The sequence below is a fragment of the Nannobrachium achirus genome (assembly GCF_963921795.1).
Source record: "Nannobrachium achirus genome assembly, chromosome: 22".
Lineage (NCBI taxonomy): Eukaryota > Metazoa > Chordata > Actinopteri > Myctophiformes > Myctophidae > Nannobrachium > Nannobrachium achirus.
Genome location: NC_137829.1, coordinates 40,580,402 through 40,599,674, shown reverse-complemented (window position 1 = coordinate 40,599,674; position 19,273 = coordinate 40,580,402). Strand labels below are relative to the sequence as shown.

General features: G+C 43.3%; 1 protein-coding gene across 1 annotated transcript in view; it reads right to left on the bottom strand.

Annotated features, from left to right (window-relative positions):
* LOC308307636 (protein NLRC3-like) overlaps positions 1–18,899 on the bottom strand; it is a gene marked incomplete at both ends in the record, with an annotated part of 62,898 nt that extends 43,999 nt beyond the window's left edge. The window contains 2 exons of the mRNA XM_080752901.1: positions 17,240–17,275; positions 18,749–18,899. Coding sequence (XP_080609027.1) covers positions 17,240–17,275; positions 18,749–18,899 — 187 coding nt within the window. The remainder of the gene's footprint in view (positions 1–17,239; positions 17,276–18,748) is intronic.
* Positions 18,900–19,273: the final 374 nt, after the last annotated feature.

Genomic DNA, 19,273 nt, shown 5'->3' with positions numbered 1-19,273 from the left:
AAACTATGACGAAAAATGTTTGTCAACTGCGTTTTTATCACTGACGAAAACTAAATAAAAATGAATTAAAAACTACGCTTTGATGAATAAAATTAAGACTAAATATATTGACAATTTCGTCAACAAGATAAAAACTAGACTAAAATGTTGTGGAGGGACTAGAAGAGTCATTTTATGTTTGGTTGCTCTCCGGTGTTGTGTGCTGAAAATAGCAGATCTACAAGCTCACAACGCGTCGCGCTGCGACACTTTGTGAGCTTGTAGATTGGCTATTTTCAGCAACCAAGTGTAAAATTAGTCATTATGATGCCATCAAGGCCTGCGAAAATACATTTCAAATCAACTGTAGATTTAGTCAACTAAAATCTTATGATATTTAGTCGACTAAAATTAGACTAAAACTAAAACTTTTCAGGTGACTAAATTATGACTAAAACTAAATTACATTTTATTCAAAAGACTATGACTAAAACTAAATCAAAAACAACACTGACCCAAATGCAATTCTAGGGTCCTTTACTTGAGCATGTCTATGCCTCCGCCAGTGTATGAGTAAGAGAATGGCCTTGTCCAAACTCTGAACTTGAATGCAGCATCTTATGTTGAAAGAATTGCCCTCTCTGTGTAGAAATCCATGCTGTTACACGCCATATCTCCAGTATTGACTTAGTATTATGCTTAGTTCAGTGTCGTATCAAGCAACGAAAATAGCCGACCTCGAGTCGACCACAGCGCAACACAGGGTGAGCTTGGAGGTCTGCTATTTTCTGATATTTTCACCAAAAGGCCCCTTCTCCAACATTCTCTGCGCGTCACTGATACAGTATACAGCTATGAAGGTATGTCTGTCTGTCTGTCTGTCTCTGTCTGTGTGTATGTCCGTCCATTCATCTGCCCATCCCATTCAAGTAGACTCAAGTAAAAGCTGATCGGAAGCAGGTGGTCAAAGGCAGGGGCGTCACAAGGGGTAGGAAAGTGGGACTGAGTTACCAGGGCCCAAGGTGGAGGGGCCCTAGTAACTTTAGCTATTTAAAAATAGCAGATATACAAGCTGCAAGCTTGTAGATCTGCTATTTTTAAAAAGTCGTGAAAATGTGCGCAAATCTTTGAATATATGTATTTTTTAAGTGAACATTTGTAACTCAAAGTTTGCTTCTGGGGGGGTCCCTGGAACTAAATATTTTGAGATGGGGGGGGTCCTTCACATGAAAAAGTTTGGACATGGAAACATAAAGGTTTCTTTGCACACATTTTCATGACTTTTAAAAAATAGCAGATCTACAAGCTCGCAGCGCGGCACTCGGTGCCGCGCTGTGAGCTTGTATATCTGCTATTTTTCAATAGTTAACATTCATGGGGGGCCCGCAGTGAATCCTTGTACCCAGGGCCCAGGATTTGGTGTGACGCCCCTGTCTGTGACCTCATGTCTGTCCCAACCTGGTGATCTCAGCAGGGACGGACTGGGACTAAAATTCAGCCCTGGCATCTTGGCCATACCAGCCCCCACAACCAGCGCGCGCCAAGATACTCTACCGGTCATGGGCGGCACATTATGTAAATACACAAGTGTTTAATACCACAACTTTTACAGACAACAAATGATAATACACAACTACACAATCCATAAATTGTTTAAGTTAGCATACAGTTCTCACCACCAACAAGTGGAGTATGAATATGATTAGTGCCAAAATGTGTCAGAACTTTGGCTATTTTTTATTTTTTTATTTTTTTACACCAGCCCCCTAGCCTAGCAAATGCCCTGTATGCCGGATGGCCAGCCCGCCCCTGGATCTCAGGAATACCTCGAGGGGACTTCAAGACATTTGGCACAAATACGTCCACTTGGATGGATGAACCGGTTCCAAGTAAGGTTGTCAAAGGTCACACAACATGTTTATTCTTCATCTTCATTCACTATACTGCAGTGGCGTAAAGTAACTAAAGGACATTTAATCAATTACTGTACTTGAGTACCCTTTTGAGGTATTTTTACTTTGACCAATTTTCAGTACTTTTGCTTTTACTCCACTACATTTATTTGACAACTTTAGTTACTAGTTACTTTGTAGATTTTGATTATGATAAAAAAAAAAAAAAACATACATTAGTCAGCCCTATAGATAAACCTTTTAGGCCATTTGAAAATAGACGATCTACAAGCTCGCTATTTTCAAACGATTTTTTAGACATTTTAGACATTTGAAAACATGCGAACCGGGACATTCTGCATAATCTTTCTACTTTTGGTACTTTAAAGGAGTAGTTCACCCCCAAAATGACTTTTTTTTCTATTGATTACTCACGCCATGGAGACGTGAGTTCAATAATATTTTTTAGTTTTTGTCGCAATTACAATAAATTCGTTCCGGATGGGGACCCAAATAGATTCGGGTCCCCATCCGGAATCAATGGGGGTACATTTACTCGAATCACATTTTTGTCTTAGGAATGTGACAAAAACCAAAATATATTATTGAACTCAAGTCTCCATGACGTGAGTAATCAATAGAAAAAAAGTCATTTTGGGGGTGAATTACTCCTTTAAAGGTATATTCAGTGATTGTATTTCATTCAAATAAAAATATAATTGATACATTTTCCATTCATTCTCTTCACTAGAATGTGTGCTGACCATATAAGGACTTCCACCATGGCCCGTGTTACAAGCATAGCTAGATTCGGTTTTCAGAGGTGGCCAGCCAGTCCTCGACCAATCAGGGTAGTGTATGTCCGTAGTTATGTTATGATGTTTATTTATGATGGTCAAAATCAAAGTTTAAAGCATTCTGCTAAATGCCTAGATTGTAAACTACTGAACTCATAAAATGCCACAGTCTCGTAGTAAATCAGTATCTTACATATCCTGAAGCTGGAGACGTAGGCCTACCGATATTGAGTGATTGGGTCTAATGATCAAAACGAGAACATTATAATGGTGTAAAAAATCTATAAAAAAACTAAACATTTCCATGCTGTAAGGCCAGTAAGGGATAAGTTGACCCCCGGCCACTTTCATTATCACTGAATACACCACAGTGTACATCTGACACTATACAGTGTATCATTGCAGTATTGATGCTTTTACTTTTTCCACCACTACATATACTGTGCTACAGTCTGGACAGGACAGACACAGGTTTTACGGTTTGCTGATGCTTTCTCGTTTTTATACTTCATACTCCTCAACATATCAAAGGCAAATTGTACCTTTTTACAACTTGTTACTTTGCACATTTACATTATTAAAACCCATTTAGAACGGGTACACATTATGGTGTATCATTTTATGCTTTAACTATTGAAAAATAGCAGATATACAAGCTCACAACGCGGCACCGAGTGCCGCGCTGTGAGCTTGTAGATCTGCTATTTTTGAAAAATCATGAAAATTAGAATTTTGACCCGATTCCATAAGTGTCTTTTGAATCCTTCTAAGATTTTTTGAAAAACCTAAGTTTCTATGTCAGCAATCTGGCCAGCCATCGTCAAAGAAAAGGAGCTCAGTTAGTCTGTTCTTGAGAGACTACTATGTCAGTGGTTCTCAAACCTTTTCATGTGAAGGACCCCGAAAATTATATTTATTTGGCCACGGACCCCCATCTCAAAATATTTAGTTCCTGGGACCACCCAGAAGCAAAATTTGAGTTACAAACGTTCGCTTTGAAAATACATATATTCAAAGATTTGCACACATTTTCACAACTTTTTCAAAAATAGCAGATCTACAAGCTCGCAGCGCGGCACTCGGTGCCGCGCTGTGAGCTTGTATATCTGCTATTTTTCACTGGTTAAAGCATTCAATAATTCTAGGCCTAAATGGGTTAATACCAAACTTACATTAAGTGATATAATAAATGATTATGTATTATTAAGCTACCCAGCAGCAGATAAAGTAATTAAAATCAGACCCACATTTACCAGCTGTTACCATTAAAGTGATGAACCCCGTGAACAAACACATTAATGCATTACTAATGACTACTGCATAATGGGTACCTTTATGTTTGGTACTGCCGGTATTCTACTGGCAATACTTTTGTTTTTAAAGGAATTTTTAATTTTTTACTATATTATCGTGATTTTAATGCCGGCGATTCAATTAATCGATTTTCCAGATTTTATTTATTTATAAAAATAAAATAAAAAAATAACCACTTTCAGTCAGAGTAAGTACAGGTCCTAAAGGAACAGTTTTAGGTCATCATGAGGATGTCATGTTATGGCTAAAGCTATAGTGCTGTAGGCCTGCAGCACAGCGATTTTTATTTTTATTTTTTATGACTGTTGTGTTCTGTGTTTTCTGGCATCTTGACCAGGAACATGTTGTAATGTTGTACCACTGGCACTTTGGCTGAAATAAATGTCAGAAAGATTGACTGACTTTATTTGGCTGCATTGATTTGAAGTAAATGATTCAACTTTTAATGTTTTATATTGTTTAGAATTGTTTTAAAATGTTTAAATTTTTTGGGGAAAAATCGCAATAATCGTGATTCTAATCGCAAATCTCAGGAAAACGCAATAATCGTGATATAATCGAATCGTCACCCTATGAATCGAAATCGAATCGGGAGGTAAGTGAATCGTCACAGGCATATAGTAGTTTGGCTCCCAGGTAGACATAAATGTCTCTTTTGGGTCTCGAGCTAAATTGTTTAACCACTAAGGCTACTTGTAACAAACGATGATAACAAAGTATTTCAACTTTATGATAATGCTGCTACTTTTACTTAGATAACAAATGAGCACTTAGTCCCCCACATGGCTTTACATTTCCATTGCATTAGCCAGCTCGTGTCTCAGGTCAGAATTTGCGTCTGTTTATAAAACTAGATTCATGATAATGTGGATCATCACAATTCACAATATCACACAGTTTTTTTTTTTTTTTCTAGTCTGGATTCTGAATGTAATCAAAGTGATTTAGACGGTGGTCAGAGTGAGAATAAAAAAGCCCACTAGGCCTATAACAGCCTTTAATTTAATATCTATAAATCTTTAGGGCCACTGCATGCTTAGGTGCTGCAGGAAAAAGATGCAGCAGAAAGATTCTTTGGGAGGCTTTTGTGCCTTTAGGACAGTAGGCTGAGAGGAAATATGATTGCGACCGTCAGGGAGCAGTTTACTATGAAAACCTCCACCGGCCGTCCGTCCGTCCGTCACACGTCACACGTCACACCTTTGCCCTGCTCATATCTCAGCATCAGTATGACATCACACCACATGTGTACACAAACCTTTGTGTACGTTGCTGTGGCAACAGTCTGTTGTTGCTGGTCTGTTAGTGTACGTTAGCAACCACCTTAGCAACCATGGTTTTACCCTAGCAACCAACTGTTTACCCTAGCAACCAACTGTTTACCATAGCAACCATGTTTTTTACCCTAGCAACCAACTGTTTACCATAGCAACCAGATACGCAGAGCAGGGATCTCCATATATGGGCATAAACAGGTGACATCACACTGATGTCAGATACTCAGAGCAGGGATTTCACCATAATATATGGGCATAAAAGGGATTCTGTTAGGGATCTCCATATATGGGCATAAAAGGGATTCTGTTAGGGATCTCCATATATGGGCATACAAGGGATTCTGTTAGGGATCTCCATATATGGGCATAAAAGGGATTCTGTTAGGGATCTCCATATATGGGCATAAAAGGGATTCTGTTAGGGATCTCCATATATGGGCATAAAAGGGATTCTGTTAGGGATCTCCATATATGGGCATAAAAGGGATTCTGTTAGGGATCTCCATATATGGGCATAAAAGGGATTATGTTAGCTGTTAGTGATCTCCATATATGGGCATAAAAGGGATGCTGTTAGGGATCTCCATATATGGGCATAAAAGGGATTCTGTTAGGGATCTCCATATATGGGCATGAAAGGGATTCTGTTAGGGATCTCCATATATGGGCATAAAAGGGATTGTATCCCAGATGATGCCCTGTTAGGAGATCCACACTAACAGAATCCATATATGGTCCTACCGACAGCTGCTATAAGCCAACCCTGGCCATAAGGTCTGAGTCGAAGAAATGCTTCTTTCCTGGCAAGAATTGCCCCTTTATACTATAGGGCTCGTTTGTGTATTGTATGACATCACGCCACATCATCGGCTGAGGACTGTGTGATGTCATCATATCTCCATATATGGAGATATAAGTTGCTCATGCCCAAATATGGGCCGGTGAGGTCAGACTTAGTGTGATGCGTAGGTTATCTCCATATATGGAGATTCAACTTCAATGAGTAACCATGGCAAACTGTCAACTGCCCGTATGTCTTGATAATTGGTAAAACAAACTTTTGGCCTATTTGTGGAGATAAGCGACCAACGGTCGCTTATCTCCCGATTAGGGAGTCTTACTGGTATCAATACAATATCACGTATACAAATGGGGTGGTTGTATTTTGTCTCCCTACTCATCTATTGAGACATTTACGTCAGTGGCGTCAGTTCAGAAAAAGCTAAGGTATGGCAACATGACTGGTGTCTTGCACGCACGCGAAGGTGCGCATGCAAGACACCAGTCACGTTGCCATACTTAGCAACAGGCATGATACATTTATTTTAAGAAGCATTTATTTTTTCCCCCGTTTCTATGGTTTCTTGGGCTGGATATGGCAGCCTGGAATGGTTGTGCAGCTAAACTTAGCATGTTAGTAAACGTGCCACAATTAACAATAATGCATTGCACCTGTGCAGCTGACCTGCAGAAACTGGGAATATACCATTTTGTCAAGATGGGGAGAATACAAGTGTGGAGAATATAATTATAATACCTTGTTAAAGTGACCGTTTTGTTAAATTTTGCATTTGTAGTTATTTTACTGTAATTTAACAACACAATAACCAGCACAGATAGGCAAAGAGACATTCATGGATTTATATTTAAAAGTAACTTTTATTTCCCCCCCATGGACCCAGGGTATGGCAGCTGCATACCCCTGCCATACCCAATTGGCGTGCCCGATTTACGTAGATTGTGTCAAAAGTCATGTCTCCCCTATAGACACAGGATCTGACAAGAATTTTGACCTGAAGGTCAATATTCAATCAATCCCTCCCCTGAGCAAGCAGGCAGGCTCTATTGCTCAATGGTAAAACATTTCAGCACTTGTGCAGGAAACCGGGTTCAAATCCAAGGTAGAAGAAGCAAGTTATACATTGGGCTGCCTTAAAGTGATAGTTCACCCTCCCAAAAAAGGCGTATTTTCTATTGATTACTCAACCCATGGAGAATTGAATTCAATTTAATTTTTTCTCCATGGGTTGAGTAATCAATAGAAAAGAAGTATTGTTGGGGGGTGAACTAGGCATATCCCTTTAAAGGAGTAGTTCACCCCCAAAATGACTTTTTTTTCTATTGATTAGTCACGCCATGGAGACAAGAGATCAATAATATTTTTTGGTTTTTGTCACATTCCTAAGACAACAATTTGATTCGAGTAAATTTACCCCCATTGATTCCGGATGGGGACCCGTTTCGAAACGGGTCCCCATCCGGATCGAATGGGGGTAAATTTATTGTTATCACATTTTTGTCTTAGGAATGCGACAAAAAACGAAAAATATTATTGAACTCTAGTCTCCATGGCGTGACTAATCAATAGAAAAAAAGTCATTTTGGGGGTGAACTACTCCTTTAAGCCCTTTATTTCACACATTCAGTTATATTATGTATTTTATCGCAAACATCTGCAAGCTATTCCTCCCAGCTCAGAGTGTGTTGCATCGTGAGGTGCTTACATTGAGCTTGTAGATCTGCAATTCTTCAACGAGTTTTTTAAAGATTTCAACATGCCCCAAAGCATGAGGACGCCAGGGTTAAAGTGCTTAACAGGAGGGTAAAACCTGGAGGTGATGACATCATCCAGTATCTCTATTAACCCGGGTCAGCAGCACATCAGTCAGCAACACTAATCCCTCTCTGGAATCCGTTGCCTTTTTCCCCCCCCTCCACAGATGCACGGTTGCGTGAAGTTACAGAAAACATTCTTGAGATGGCTGCGTTTCGAAACCCCCTCCTCCAGGGGCGTGCAGAGAATGTTAGAGAGGCAGCGGCTGACATTTCTAAAAGGGCGTTTTGGTGAGAATAGCGAAAATAGCAGACCTCCAAGCTCACAACGCGTCGCTCTGCGACGCGTTGTGAGCTTGGAGGTCGGCTATTTTCGGTGCTTGATACCACATATTCAAGCATAATCAAGTCAATACTGGAGATGTGGCGAAAGGCATGGATATCTACACAGAGAGGGCAATTCTTTCAACATGAGATGCTGCGTTGAAGTTCAGGAGAGTTTGGACAAGGCAATTCTCTTGAATGCTGCCTTCAGGTATGGCATGGAAAGAGGGCATTTGCATTTCTTTCACCATAGTGCATCGATGGTCCTGAGAGGGCACTTTTTTTATACAGCCGGATAAAAGGACAGGGGCTCAAGCCCCCTTTGATGTCTATATGTGTGCACGTGCCTGCCCTCCTCCTCCCTCATACGGGTGAGCTGCAGTTCTACCTGCCACATGCATCCTCCATCACCCTCTTGGAAGGGATTATTGAGGATTGGAAAACTGACGTTTTACATATGGCGAGCCAAAGGGGTGTCTCCATAAATTCCGTTATTGGAGGTGGCAGTGATAAGAGAAGACTCCTGCATTCCTCTGTGATGTATAGGGGAGGGAAGTGGTGTTTATGTTATGTCTATGAGATCGGGTTTCACACCTTTTATCAAACATGAATAGATTGTTTGGCCTTCTGGCTTGATCACCGTTGTTTGGTCAATATGACTTCTGTGGGATATCATTATACAGGGGTGTCGCACCAAATTCTGGGCTCTGGGTGCTTTAACTATTGAAAAATAGCAGATATGCAAGCTCACAGTGCGGCACAGAGTGCTGCGCTGCGATCTTGTAGATCTGCTATTATGAGAAATCGTGAACATTTTGTGCAAGTCTTTGAATATTTGAAATCCTTCTAAGGTTTTTTGAAAAATCTATGTTTCTATGTCAGTGGTGCTGAAACTTTTTCACGTGAAGGACCCCCAAAAATGATATGTATTTGGCCACGGACCCCCCCCCCCCCCCCCCCCCTTGTGACACCCCTGATCATACACACAAACACTCGCGCTCGCACGCAAACTTACTTGTCTGGTGTTCTGTTCCACAAGGTAAACATTAACAATGATTCATTATCTTGCTGTCTTGCAGCAGTACAGTGGCTGGTTTTACGCTCAATTATCGAGAATGAAACTCAACAGAAACTCCTTGTCCTCTGGAGGACCACTACAGAGAATGACTGACTATAAATGAAGCTTCAGATACTTGTATTATGTTTTGTTTAAAAAGGTCATTAAGCATATATTAGCCGAGGACAGATGGGGGACCCCATTTTGTAAGGTCTCTGCCCTTTGCAATGAATCACCCTATAGGATCTTTGTCATGGTCAGCCCAAGACTGGATGCCGCGTTTCGCCACACGGTGGTACTGCAGACTATTGAATCTCTCTCTCTCTCTCTCTCTCTCTCTCTCTCTCTCTCTCTCTCTCTCTCTCTCTCTCTCACCCTGTTTTTGGAGGAAATTTTCCCTTTGTCACCTCCGCCCACCCTTCCTCCCTTCGCTCCTTTTTGATGTCGGGGATGTCTCGGTGTAATTGATAGCGTGTGCTCTAAACATATTAATCCAGAGGTATATCCTGTTACCGGCCGCCCTCACGGATTCTCTCCATCCTTGGCGCCAGTTCAGAAAAAGCTAAGGTATGGCAACATGACTGGTGTCTTGCACCAGACACCAGCCATGTTGCCATGCCTTAGGAACAGGCATGATACATTTCTTTTAAGAAGTACATTTTATTTTTTTCCCCCCGCTTCTATGGTTTCTTGGATATGGCAGCCTGGAACGGTTGTTCAAGTGCGTTGCACCTGTGCAGCTGACCTGCGGAACCTGGGAATATACGGTACCATATTGTATTTTGTATATTGGCTATATATGGGGAGAATAAAAGTGTGGAGAATTTTGTAACATTTTGCATTTGTAGTTATTTCACTGTAATTTAACAACACAATAACCAGCACAGATAGACAAAGAGACATTCATGGATTTATATTTTAAAGTCACTTTTATTTCTCCCCCCTGGACCCAGGGTATGGCAGCTGCATACCCTTGCCATACCCAATTGACGCCCCTGTTGCTGTTATTCTCTCATGTCCATGGCTTTCAAAGGCACGTCCTTTTCTTTCATCAATCACCCACTTAAGGCAACGTGTACCCTGACATGTGTACGCGGCGCGTCGTGTAATGAGTGCTGCCCGGGATCCCGGGGGTTAATTCAATATGGGATCCATCCATTTATCTCCCTCTCTCGTTAATACACGTGCACCCGCGTGTCGCGCGGCGAGCCGACATAATTCAGCACTTAATCCTCCGTATAATTCATTGTCTTAAATGGGGAAAGAGTCGAGAGAAAGCGCGTCTGGATCCAGGTTACTTAGTAAATGAGAGTGTGCGTGAGAGCTGCATTAAGGGTGATTTATACTTAGCTGTGCGCCGGTGTCGCGCGGCACCGGGAAACAGCAGATCTACAAGCTTACAAGCTTGCGACGCGCTGGCAATGCGCCGCGTCGTGGGCTTGTGGCTCTGCTGTTTTCGCGCTGCGCGACCACTGTGCGTATAACCGAGCATACCCCGGGGCGGCATTACTTCACCGTTTCATTATTTTCTCTCTAAATCACTTTCACGGGGCAGGAATTTGCCCAATCGACGGCAGTCGACGAGGGTGTCTGGCTTTATGGATGCTGGGCTATTAGCCGCGGAGTGACCGGCGGACATTTATGCGAGACTTTTAGCACGACGGAGAGACGGGCAGGATTCATTAACCCATTTAGGCCTTGGATTATTGACTGCTTTAACTATTGAAAAATAGCAGATATACTATCTGATCTGCTATTTTTGAAAAATCATGATTTTTTTGCAAGTCTTTGAATATATCTACTAAAAAGCGAACATTTGTAACTCAAATATTTACTTCTGGGTGGCCAAATACCTGTAATTTTGGGGGTCCTTGACATGAAAAGGTTTGAGAACAGCATGATTTAGAGGAAGGATTTAGAAGTCGGGTCAAAGATCGGGTCAAAGATATTCAAAGACTTGCACTCATTTTCACGATTTTTCAAAGATAGCAGATCGCAGCGCGGCACTCGGTGCCGCGCTGTGAGCTTGTATATCTGCTATTTTTCTAAAGTTAAAGCATAAAATAATGGTTGAAGTGGTTAAAATCTAACGCGACTCGGGCGCGTTCCAGGTATTTGAGAGTTAAGAAGCGCTGTTCAAAAACCACGTATTCCCAGGTTTTTTTTAAAAGAGGCACTTAGCGAGGGGGGAAAAGAAAAACGAGACCATTTATGGACACCCAGCGGGAGGGCATAGATGGATGGCAGAACAAGAGGGTGGGGGGGGGGTGTAGGAAGGAGGCAGGGGCGTCGCACCAAATGCTGGGCCCTGGGTACAAGGATTCACTGTGGGCCCCGCCGCGTGAATGTTCCTCACAGGAGGAGGGGGTTTAACCCATCTAGACTGGGAACGCATTATTGCGCATTATTTTGTGCTTTAACTATTGAAAAATAGCAGATCTCAAGTTCGTAGATCTACAAGCTCACAGCTTGGCAGCGAGTGCCGCGCTGCGAGCTTGTAGATCTGCTATTTTTGAAAAATCTTAAAAATGTGTGCTAGTCTTTGAATATTTCAACGTTTTTTTTTTAAAACCCATGTTTCTATGTCAATTGGTGCTCAAACTTGTTCATGTGAAGGACCGCCAAAATGATATGTATTTGGCCACGGACCCCCATCTGAAAATAATTAGTTCCAGGGAATCCCCCAGAAGCAAAATTTGAGTTACAAATGTTCGCTTAAAAATACATCTATTCAAAGATTTGCACACATTTTCACGACTTTTCAAAAATAGCAGATGTACAAGCTCGCAGCGTGGCACTCAGCGCTGTGAGCTTGTAGATCTGCTATTTCTCAATAGCTAATGTATAAAATAATTAAGGCCCCTCCTCCACCTTGGGCCCTAGTAACTCAGTCCCCCCCATGTGACGCCCCTGGAAGGAGGAGAGGAGGTCGTCACTCTCTCATGGTTCTGTCAGCCCCCATCCTTCAACTGTAGGCCGGAGGATCAAATGGCAGACCAATCAATCGTCTCTCTAAGCAGGCAGATCTGGTGGAGGGAGGCCGCCATGGCATTTAACTCTGCAGGGGGGAGGAGGGGGCGTATCAATAAAGTTTACCAAAAAAAAAGGAATCATGAAAAATGGATTGTCCCCAAACAACCTGGCAACCCACACATCACAAATCGGCCTACCCACATCTCTGACTCTTTGTCTTTCTGTCTGTCTTTCTTTCTTTCTTTCTTTCTTTCTTTCTTTCTTTCTTTCTTTCTTTCTGCCAAAGTGCCAGGCCATCTAGGGCAGGGGTTTTCAAAGTGGGTGACGGGGCACCCTGGGGTGCCGCGACGGCAGTCCAGGGGTGCCGCGAGATCATTTGATAGTATTTGGAATACTTAAAAAAACATTTAGTATCATTTTAAACTCGAAGTAGGCTACAAAGTTATTTTCAGTCAGTTCTAACCAAAATGGCTATTATCTCAACGTTTCAAATGTGTACGTCTTTTGGTAACGTAAAGCTCTGCTTCATCATACTGTCGTACAAAACTAGTGAAAACAGCCGATCTACAAGCACACAACGCCTCGCGATGCGAGGCGTTGTGTGCTTGTAGATCTGCTGTTTTCACTAGTTTAGTACATTATAGATGATAAATACAAAACAAACGGTTTTGGACATATAAGGTATAAGGACATACAACAACGATATCTATAAATATAAGGTGCTGGGAGTGAAAATTATAATGTAGGGGTGCCTCGGATTAAAAAATATTTATGGGGTGCCCTGAGACAAAAAATCACACCCGTGTGAACTGAGCGGTGGTCGTGGAGGCTGTGCAACAGCACTACTGGGTGGGTGCAGCGGGGTTAGTGTGCTTTACAATGCTGTAGTTTCTTCACACACTCTAATTTATTTGACCCTAAAACATTCAGTTTGTTAATAATAATAATAATACTTGACCACACATGCTGACCCACCCTTCCCCCCTGTGTGTGTGTGTGTGTGTGTGTGTGTGTGTGTGTGTGTGTGTGTGTGTGTGTGTGTGTGTGTGTGTGTGTGTGTGTGTGTGTGAGAGAACAACAGCGCCCCATGTGTGGTCAGAAAAGGTACTGCAGCCTTGAGGCTACATACAGACACGGACGGACGGCCGGACGGCCGGACACACACACAGCCACGTATAGGAGACGGTGTGACCACCGCTCAAAAAGGTTGGGAACCCCTGTTCTAGTGTGTCTCTTTCTGTCTGTTCCTATAGCTCTGAACCCCTATAGTTGCTCCCGGTGAGTAGGTTGGTGCCATGCATGGTTTCCTCTGCCGCCAGTGTATGAATGTGTGTGTGAATGGGTGAATGTAATGCACAATCTATGTCAAGCGCCTTGGATAAAAACGCTATATAAATACACCATTTCCGGAAAGGGGAAAAGAAGAAAAAAGGCAGGGAGAAAAAGAGTCAAACATTAAATAAGCATGTCAAAGGGCTCTCTGTATTTCTATTTCTTCCTATATTTCTTTTTCCCTCTCTACCTGTTTTTCACAATTCCCTACCTGTTTGTCTCCGTCTCTCTCCCTGTTTCTGTCTGTCTGTCTGTCTGTCTGTCTGTCTGTCTGTCTGTCTGTCTGTCTGTCTGTCTGTCTGTCTGTCTGTCTGTCTGTCTGTCTGTCTGTCTGTCTGTCTGTCTCTGTGATTCTTTCATCCTGTGTGATTGATGTGTTGCAGACACGGGGTTTGGAGAAGCAGACCGGCGCTCTGAGCCGTGAGTGTCACAATGTATCACAGGGAACAAGTCCAGCTGCAAGGACACGGACACACACACACACACACACGCACACACGCACACACACACACGCACACGCACACACACACACACACACACACACACACACACACACACACACACATACACACACACACACACACACACACACACACACGCACGCACGCACGCACGCACGCACGCACGCACGCACGCACGCACACACACACACACACACACGCGCACAATCCTCTTTCATAATGGACAACGCTTTAATCTGACACTGAATTATCACAGGGTTTGACCTGCGCTGACCTTGCCGGGCCCATTTACCAGAGTCATTTGCATGTTAACCACCGCGATCGTCCCCATCGGCCCCCATTCATGTCCGACGTCGCCTCTCTCCGCCTGCCCTGTAGCACAATCTTTAGACATGTCAGAGGGGGGAACAATGACACACACGTCACCCGAATACCAATGCTTCGCAGAGTCCTCCTCCTGTTGTTCCACAACCCACACGATGAAGTTCGGAGCGTTTTATGGAGTTAGGAGGTCAAACCCATCAACACACGCCTCTGCGAATGCGGACGTCTGTCACTTATACGCAGGGGCGTCGCACCAAATTCTGGTTTCACTGCGGGCCCCCCATGAATGTTCTTCATAGGGCGAGGGGGTTAAACCCATTTAGACTGGAAACGCATTATTTTGTGCTTTAACTATTGAAAAATAGCAGATATACAAGCTGTGGGTTTTGAAAAAAAAAAAGGGTTTTGAAAAACCCATGTTTCTATGTCAGTGGTGCTCAGACCTTTTCATGTGAAGGACCCCCAAAATGATATGTATTTGGCCACGGACCCCCATCTCAAAATATTTAGTTCCAGGGACAAAGTCACAAATGTTCTTTCTACAAGCTCAGCTGAGCTTGTATAACTGCTATTTTTCAATAGCTAAAATAATTAAGGCCCCTCCACCTTGGGCCCTAGTTACTCAGTCCCACTCCCCCCCCCTCCTTGTGACGCCCCTGCATATATGCTCCCCGCGAGGTGGGGGGGGGGGGGGCAGACGCATGCATGTGCAGGATTAAACATGCGTTGCGTTTTTGTCTCCGTCTCCCCATCTGCTTTCTCTCCCATCCCGGGAATACAAAGCACCTGTTGTAAATGTCCCTCGTCGTCTGTGTGAGGCCACACAGCTGTCTGAAGAAAAGAAAATGACGTTTGACTTTAGTGACACATGATGAAAAATGTTAGGTTTTAACCACGTGAAGGGGAACGAAACCACCCTGAATTTGTTGTTTGTTTTCTAGTTCAGTAAAAAAAAAAGGAAGACAAAAAAGTGACTATGGCAGGATAAAAACATGGCAGTCTGCATAATAGGTCTGACCTTAAAGCTGCAGCTAGTGCACCATGATGTAAGCAATGTCATACTCATAAATTAATGTGTACTGTATGTGCATTTTTTGCAATGTTTTAGAAAATCATTTACTGTCAATGAACATTCCGACACATGGCGGAGTTAAGGCCCTATCATAGTACAGTCTGGGGTGATAAGCTATCACATCTCCTCTGTTTTTAACTTCAGACATCTCCCCATCACCCCGTTCACTGATTGGTCGATCTTGACCAATCAGTGTGCCCCCTGGTTTCAGAGGCGTGGTGATAGGACTTCTCTGTGTCCGTGACTATGATGGCCTCCGCTTGTTATCACATTTTTAGGTGATAACTTATCACCTAAAAGTTGAGGTCATAGCTCTTCACCTCGGACTATACAGTTAGAGTTGCAGTTCTAACTAGGGGTGCCACAATACTGAACCTTACCGGTACACCGAACCGAATGGCCCTGTACCGAACCGAACAGCCCATACCAAATGAACCGAATTTCGTAATTTTTTGGGCTGTGGCCACATAAAAACATAATTTTAACTCTTTCTGTACACTTTTTTGGAGAAAATCTTCCTCCTAGTATAATCATAATAACTGATTATCATGTTTTAGGGGGGAAACAAATGATTGCACCCCATCTTTAAACATTTTGGATTCTTTCTTTTTTCATTTTCAATTTTTACTGTACCGAAACCGCACCGAAACCGTGAGCCAAAAGACGAGATACGAACCGAACCGTGGGCCGACTGAACCGTGGCACTATAGTTCTAACTGCGCGTGTTCACGCCACTGCCACCGCTCCGATACGCCACTGTTCTATTTCCAGGCGTTGCCGCACTGTGAAAAAATTTCCGCATGCCCATCAAGCAATATACACATGCAGGCTTGGAAAAAACTACTACAAAACTACAAACCTAAAGCCGTGATTATTTGCCACATAATCCGTGCTCCCGTGTCTTGTGAATTACCTGCTACTGCCTGCTAATCAATAAAACCAGAGCTCCTCGTTGAGCTTTAGTTAAAACCCATTCAGAACGGGGTACACATTATTGTGTATGATTATTTTATGCTTTAACTATTGAAAAATAGCAGATATACAAGCTCACAGCGCTGCACCGAGTGCCGCGCTGCGAGCTTGTAGATCTGCTATTTTTGAAAAGTCGTGAATAATTAGAATTTTGACCCGATTCTATAAGTGTCTTTTGAATCCTACTAAGACTTTTTGAAAAACGTATGTTTCTATGTCAGCAATCTGGCCAGCCATCGTCAAAGAAAAGGTCCTTTTCACTTAACTGGAGCTCAGTTAGTGTGTTCTTGAAAGACTACTATATCAGTGGTTCTCAAACCTTTTCATGTGAAGGACCCCCAAAATGATATGTATTTGTCCACGGACCCCCATCTCAAAATATTTATTTCCAGGGACCACCCAGAAGCAAAATTTGAGTTACAAACGTTCGCTTTGAAAATACATACATTCAAAGATTTGCACACATTTTGAGACTTTTTCAAAAATAGCAGATCTACGGCACCGAGTGCCGCGCTGTGAGCTTGTATATCTGCTATTTTTTGTGAGCTTGTATATCTGCTATTTTTCAGTAGTTAAAGCAGTCAATAATCCTAGGCCTAAATGGGTTAAGAAATGAGCCGAGGTGAGCTGAACCGAGCCGGAGCCCAGCAGCAGCAGCAGCACAAACTGAAGTCTGCAGAAACTGCAGGGGGAAAAAAAAGGTATCAATCATGAATTAATGTTGGCCGCGGGCTTCTTTCCTTAAGAGCCCGCACACCGGCCGAGAGCGGACGGCCCGCCGTGTCTCTCTCCTTGTTCTCGTGTCTCCTCCTCTAAGTATCTGCCATGAATACAGCATCAATATTTTGGCAGGTGGTGTTTGGAGGATATTAGAGCTCAGGCAAGCGAGCGCTCAGGGATATCGATTTTTACCTTGGCTGCCAAGAGCCCCGTGCCTTTCCCCTGGCACTGATACAAGGAGAGGAGAGGAGAGGAGACAGGGGCGTCAATTGGCTATGGCAGGGGCATGCAGCTGCCATACCCTGGGTCCAGGGCGGAAAATAAAAGTTACTTTTAAACATAAATCCATGAATGTCTCTTTGTCTATCTGTGCTGGTTATTATGTCGTTAAATTACAGTAAAATAACTACAAATGCAAAATTTAACAAAATTGTCAATTTAAAAAGGTATTATAATTATACTGTATTCTCCACACTTGTATTCTCCCCATCTTGACAAAATGGTATATTCCCAGGTTCCGCAGGTCAGCTGCACAGGAGCAATGCATTATTGTTAATTGTGGCATTAACTAACATGCCAAGTTTGCACTTGAACAACTATTCCAGGCTGCCATATCCAGCCAAAGAAACCGTAGAAACGGGCAAAAAAAAAATAGAATGTACTTCTTAAAATAAATGTATCGTGCCTGTCGCTAAGGTATGGCAGACACCAGTCATGTTGCCATACCTTAGCTTTTTCTGAACTGATGCCAATGGAGAGGAGAGGAGAGGAGAGGAGAGGAGAGGATGCAAGGGACAGAAGGAGAGGGGAGAGGGGAGGGGAGGGGAGGGGAGGGGAGGGGAGGGGAGGGGAGGGGAGGGGAGGGGAGGAGAAGAGAGGGGTAGGAGAGGAGAGGAGCAGGGGAGTGATGGAGGCAAGGGGTGACCTTGAGACGGGAAGCGAAGTTGACAAATAAGCCCCAGGAAGGAAATGCAGTTGGCGAGGGAAGTAAACAAAGTGCTGAGACGCCAGGCAGTAGCAGTGAGGTGACGGAGACACTGAGGCGCTGGCAGAAGGACTATATAGGAGCAGTATTACTCCTGGCTTTTAGGGCGCAATTTATTCAGTGCTGGAAGTCTGTTCTCTTTCTTTGCTGTCCATTGCTGGGGTATAGCATCTCAAGCCAGGCAGCATTTCCACCAATCTTTAAAAGCTATCGAGAGATAGCTATCCGTTCATGAAAATATATATTTTATTTCAAGTTATGCTAAGCAGCCAGCTAGATAGGCTAATTTGGTTTCCAGTAGACTAATTTGGTTTCCAGTAGAACTCATTAACGTGATTGCAAGGGTGAAACAGAACTACAGAAGTGTTTTCTACTACATTTTCAGAGCTTTCGAGCTCTTAGGCGAACCATTTGGAACTTGTGTGAGCCAACAGTCTGTCTCCAAAGACTATTGCAGGGGTGATGGGGTTCCTTCCAAATCCTCTTTAGCTCTGCTCACACACACCTCCTGGAAGTATGAGTCCTGCTATGGGAGCGGAGTCAAGTCCCCATGGCGTGCTCGGCCAAGCGCACCACCCTCTGTATAGGGCTCGGCTGGTCCCAAGAGCAGCTATTCCCGTAGCCCACCGTCAGAATGCTCTGCGTAGTAGCAGGAGTTGAAGGATTTCAGGCTCTACCGGGAGACTTTGAATTTCCTCAGCTGTCTGAACTGGTACATGCAGGCGCTGCCTTATAGCCCTCCTCGCCGCGGTGTCCCCGTGTGCACGCCACCGTGCTAAGTGCTACTTCAGAGGAAGGGTGAGGTTGAGGCGATGCCACGGGCTCCAGCTGTGTGTTTTTCTCGTCGGCTGAGTTGACGACGGCCATGTTGAGATTCCTGAGGTGCTTTCGTTAATCACTTTACAGTGGATTACAGCATTGGTTCAGCAACCTTTTCAGGAGGTGACCCTTCCCAAAATAATCCTGTTTGAACTGGGGACCCACCAAAATAATCACATTGTGAAAATAGCCGATCTCCAAGCCTACAACGCCTCGCAACGTGCAGGCATTGCAAGCTTGTAGATCGGCAAGATTTTTCCCCTCTATCCTATTATTTGACAATTTGGCCAATGTTTGACCAGTTTCTATAGCATAGTTTGTTGATTACGTTTGATGCTGTGATTGTCTTTTTCTTTTCTCTCTTTCTTTATTTTTGAGCGGTGCTCCTGGAAGGAGCCAAGCTCAAAGATCTGGCCTTGTCC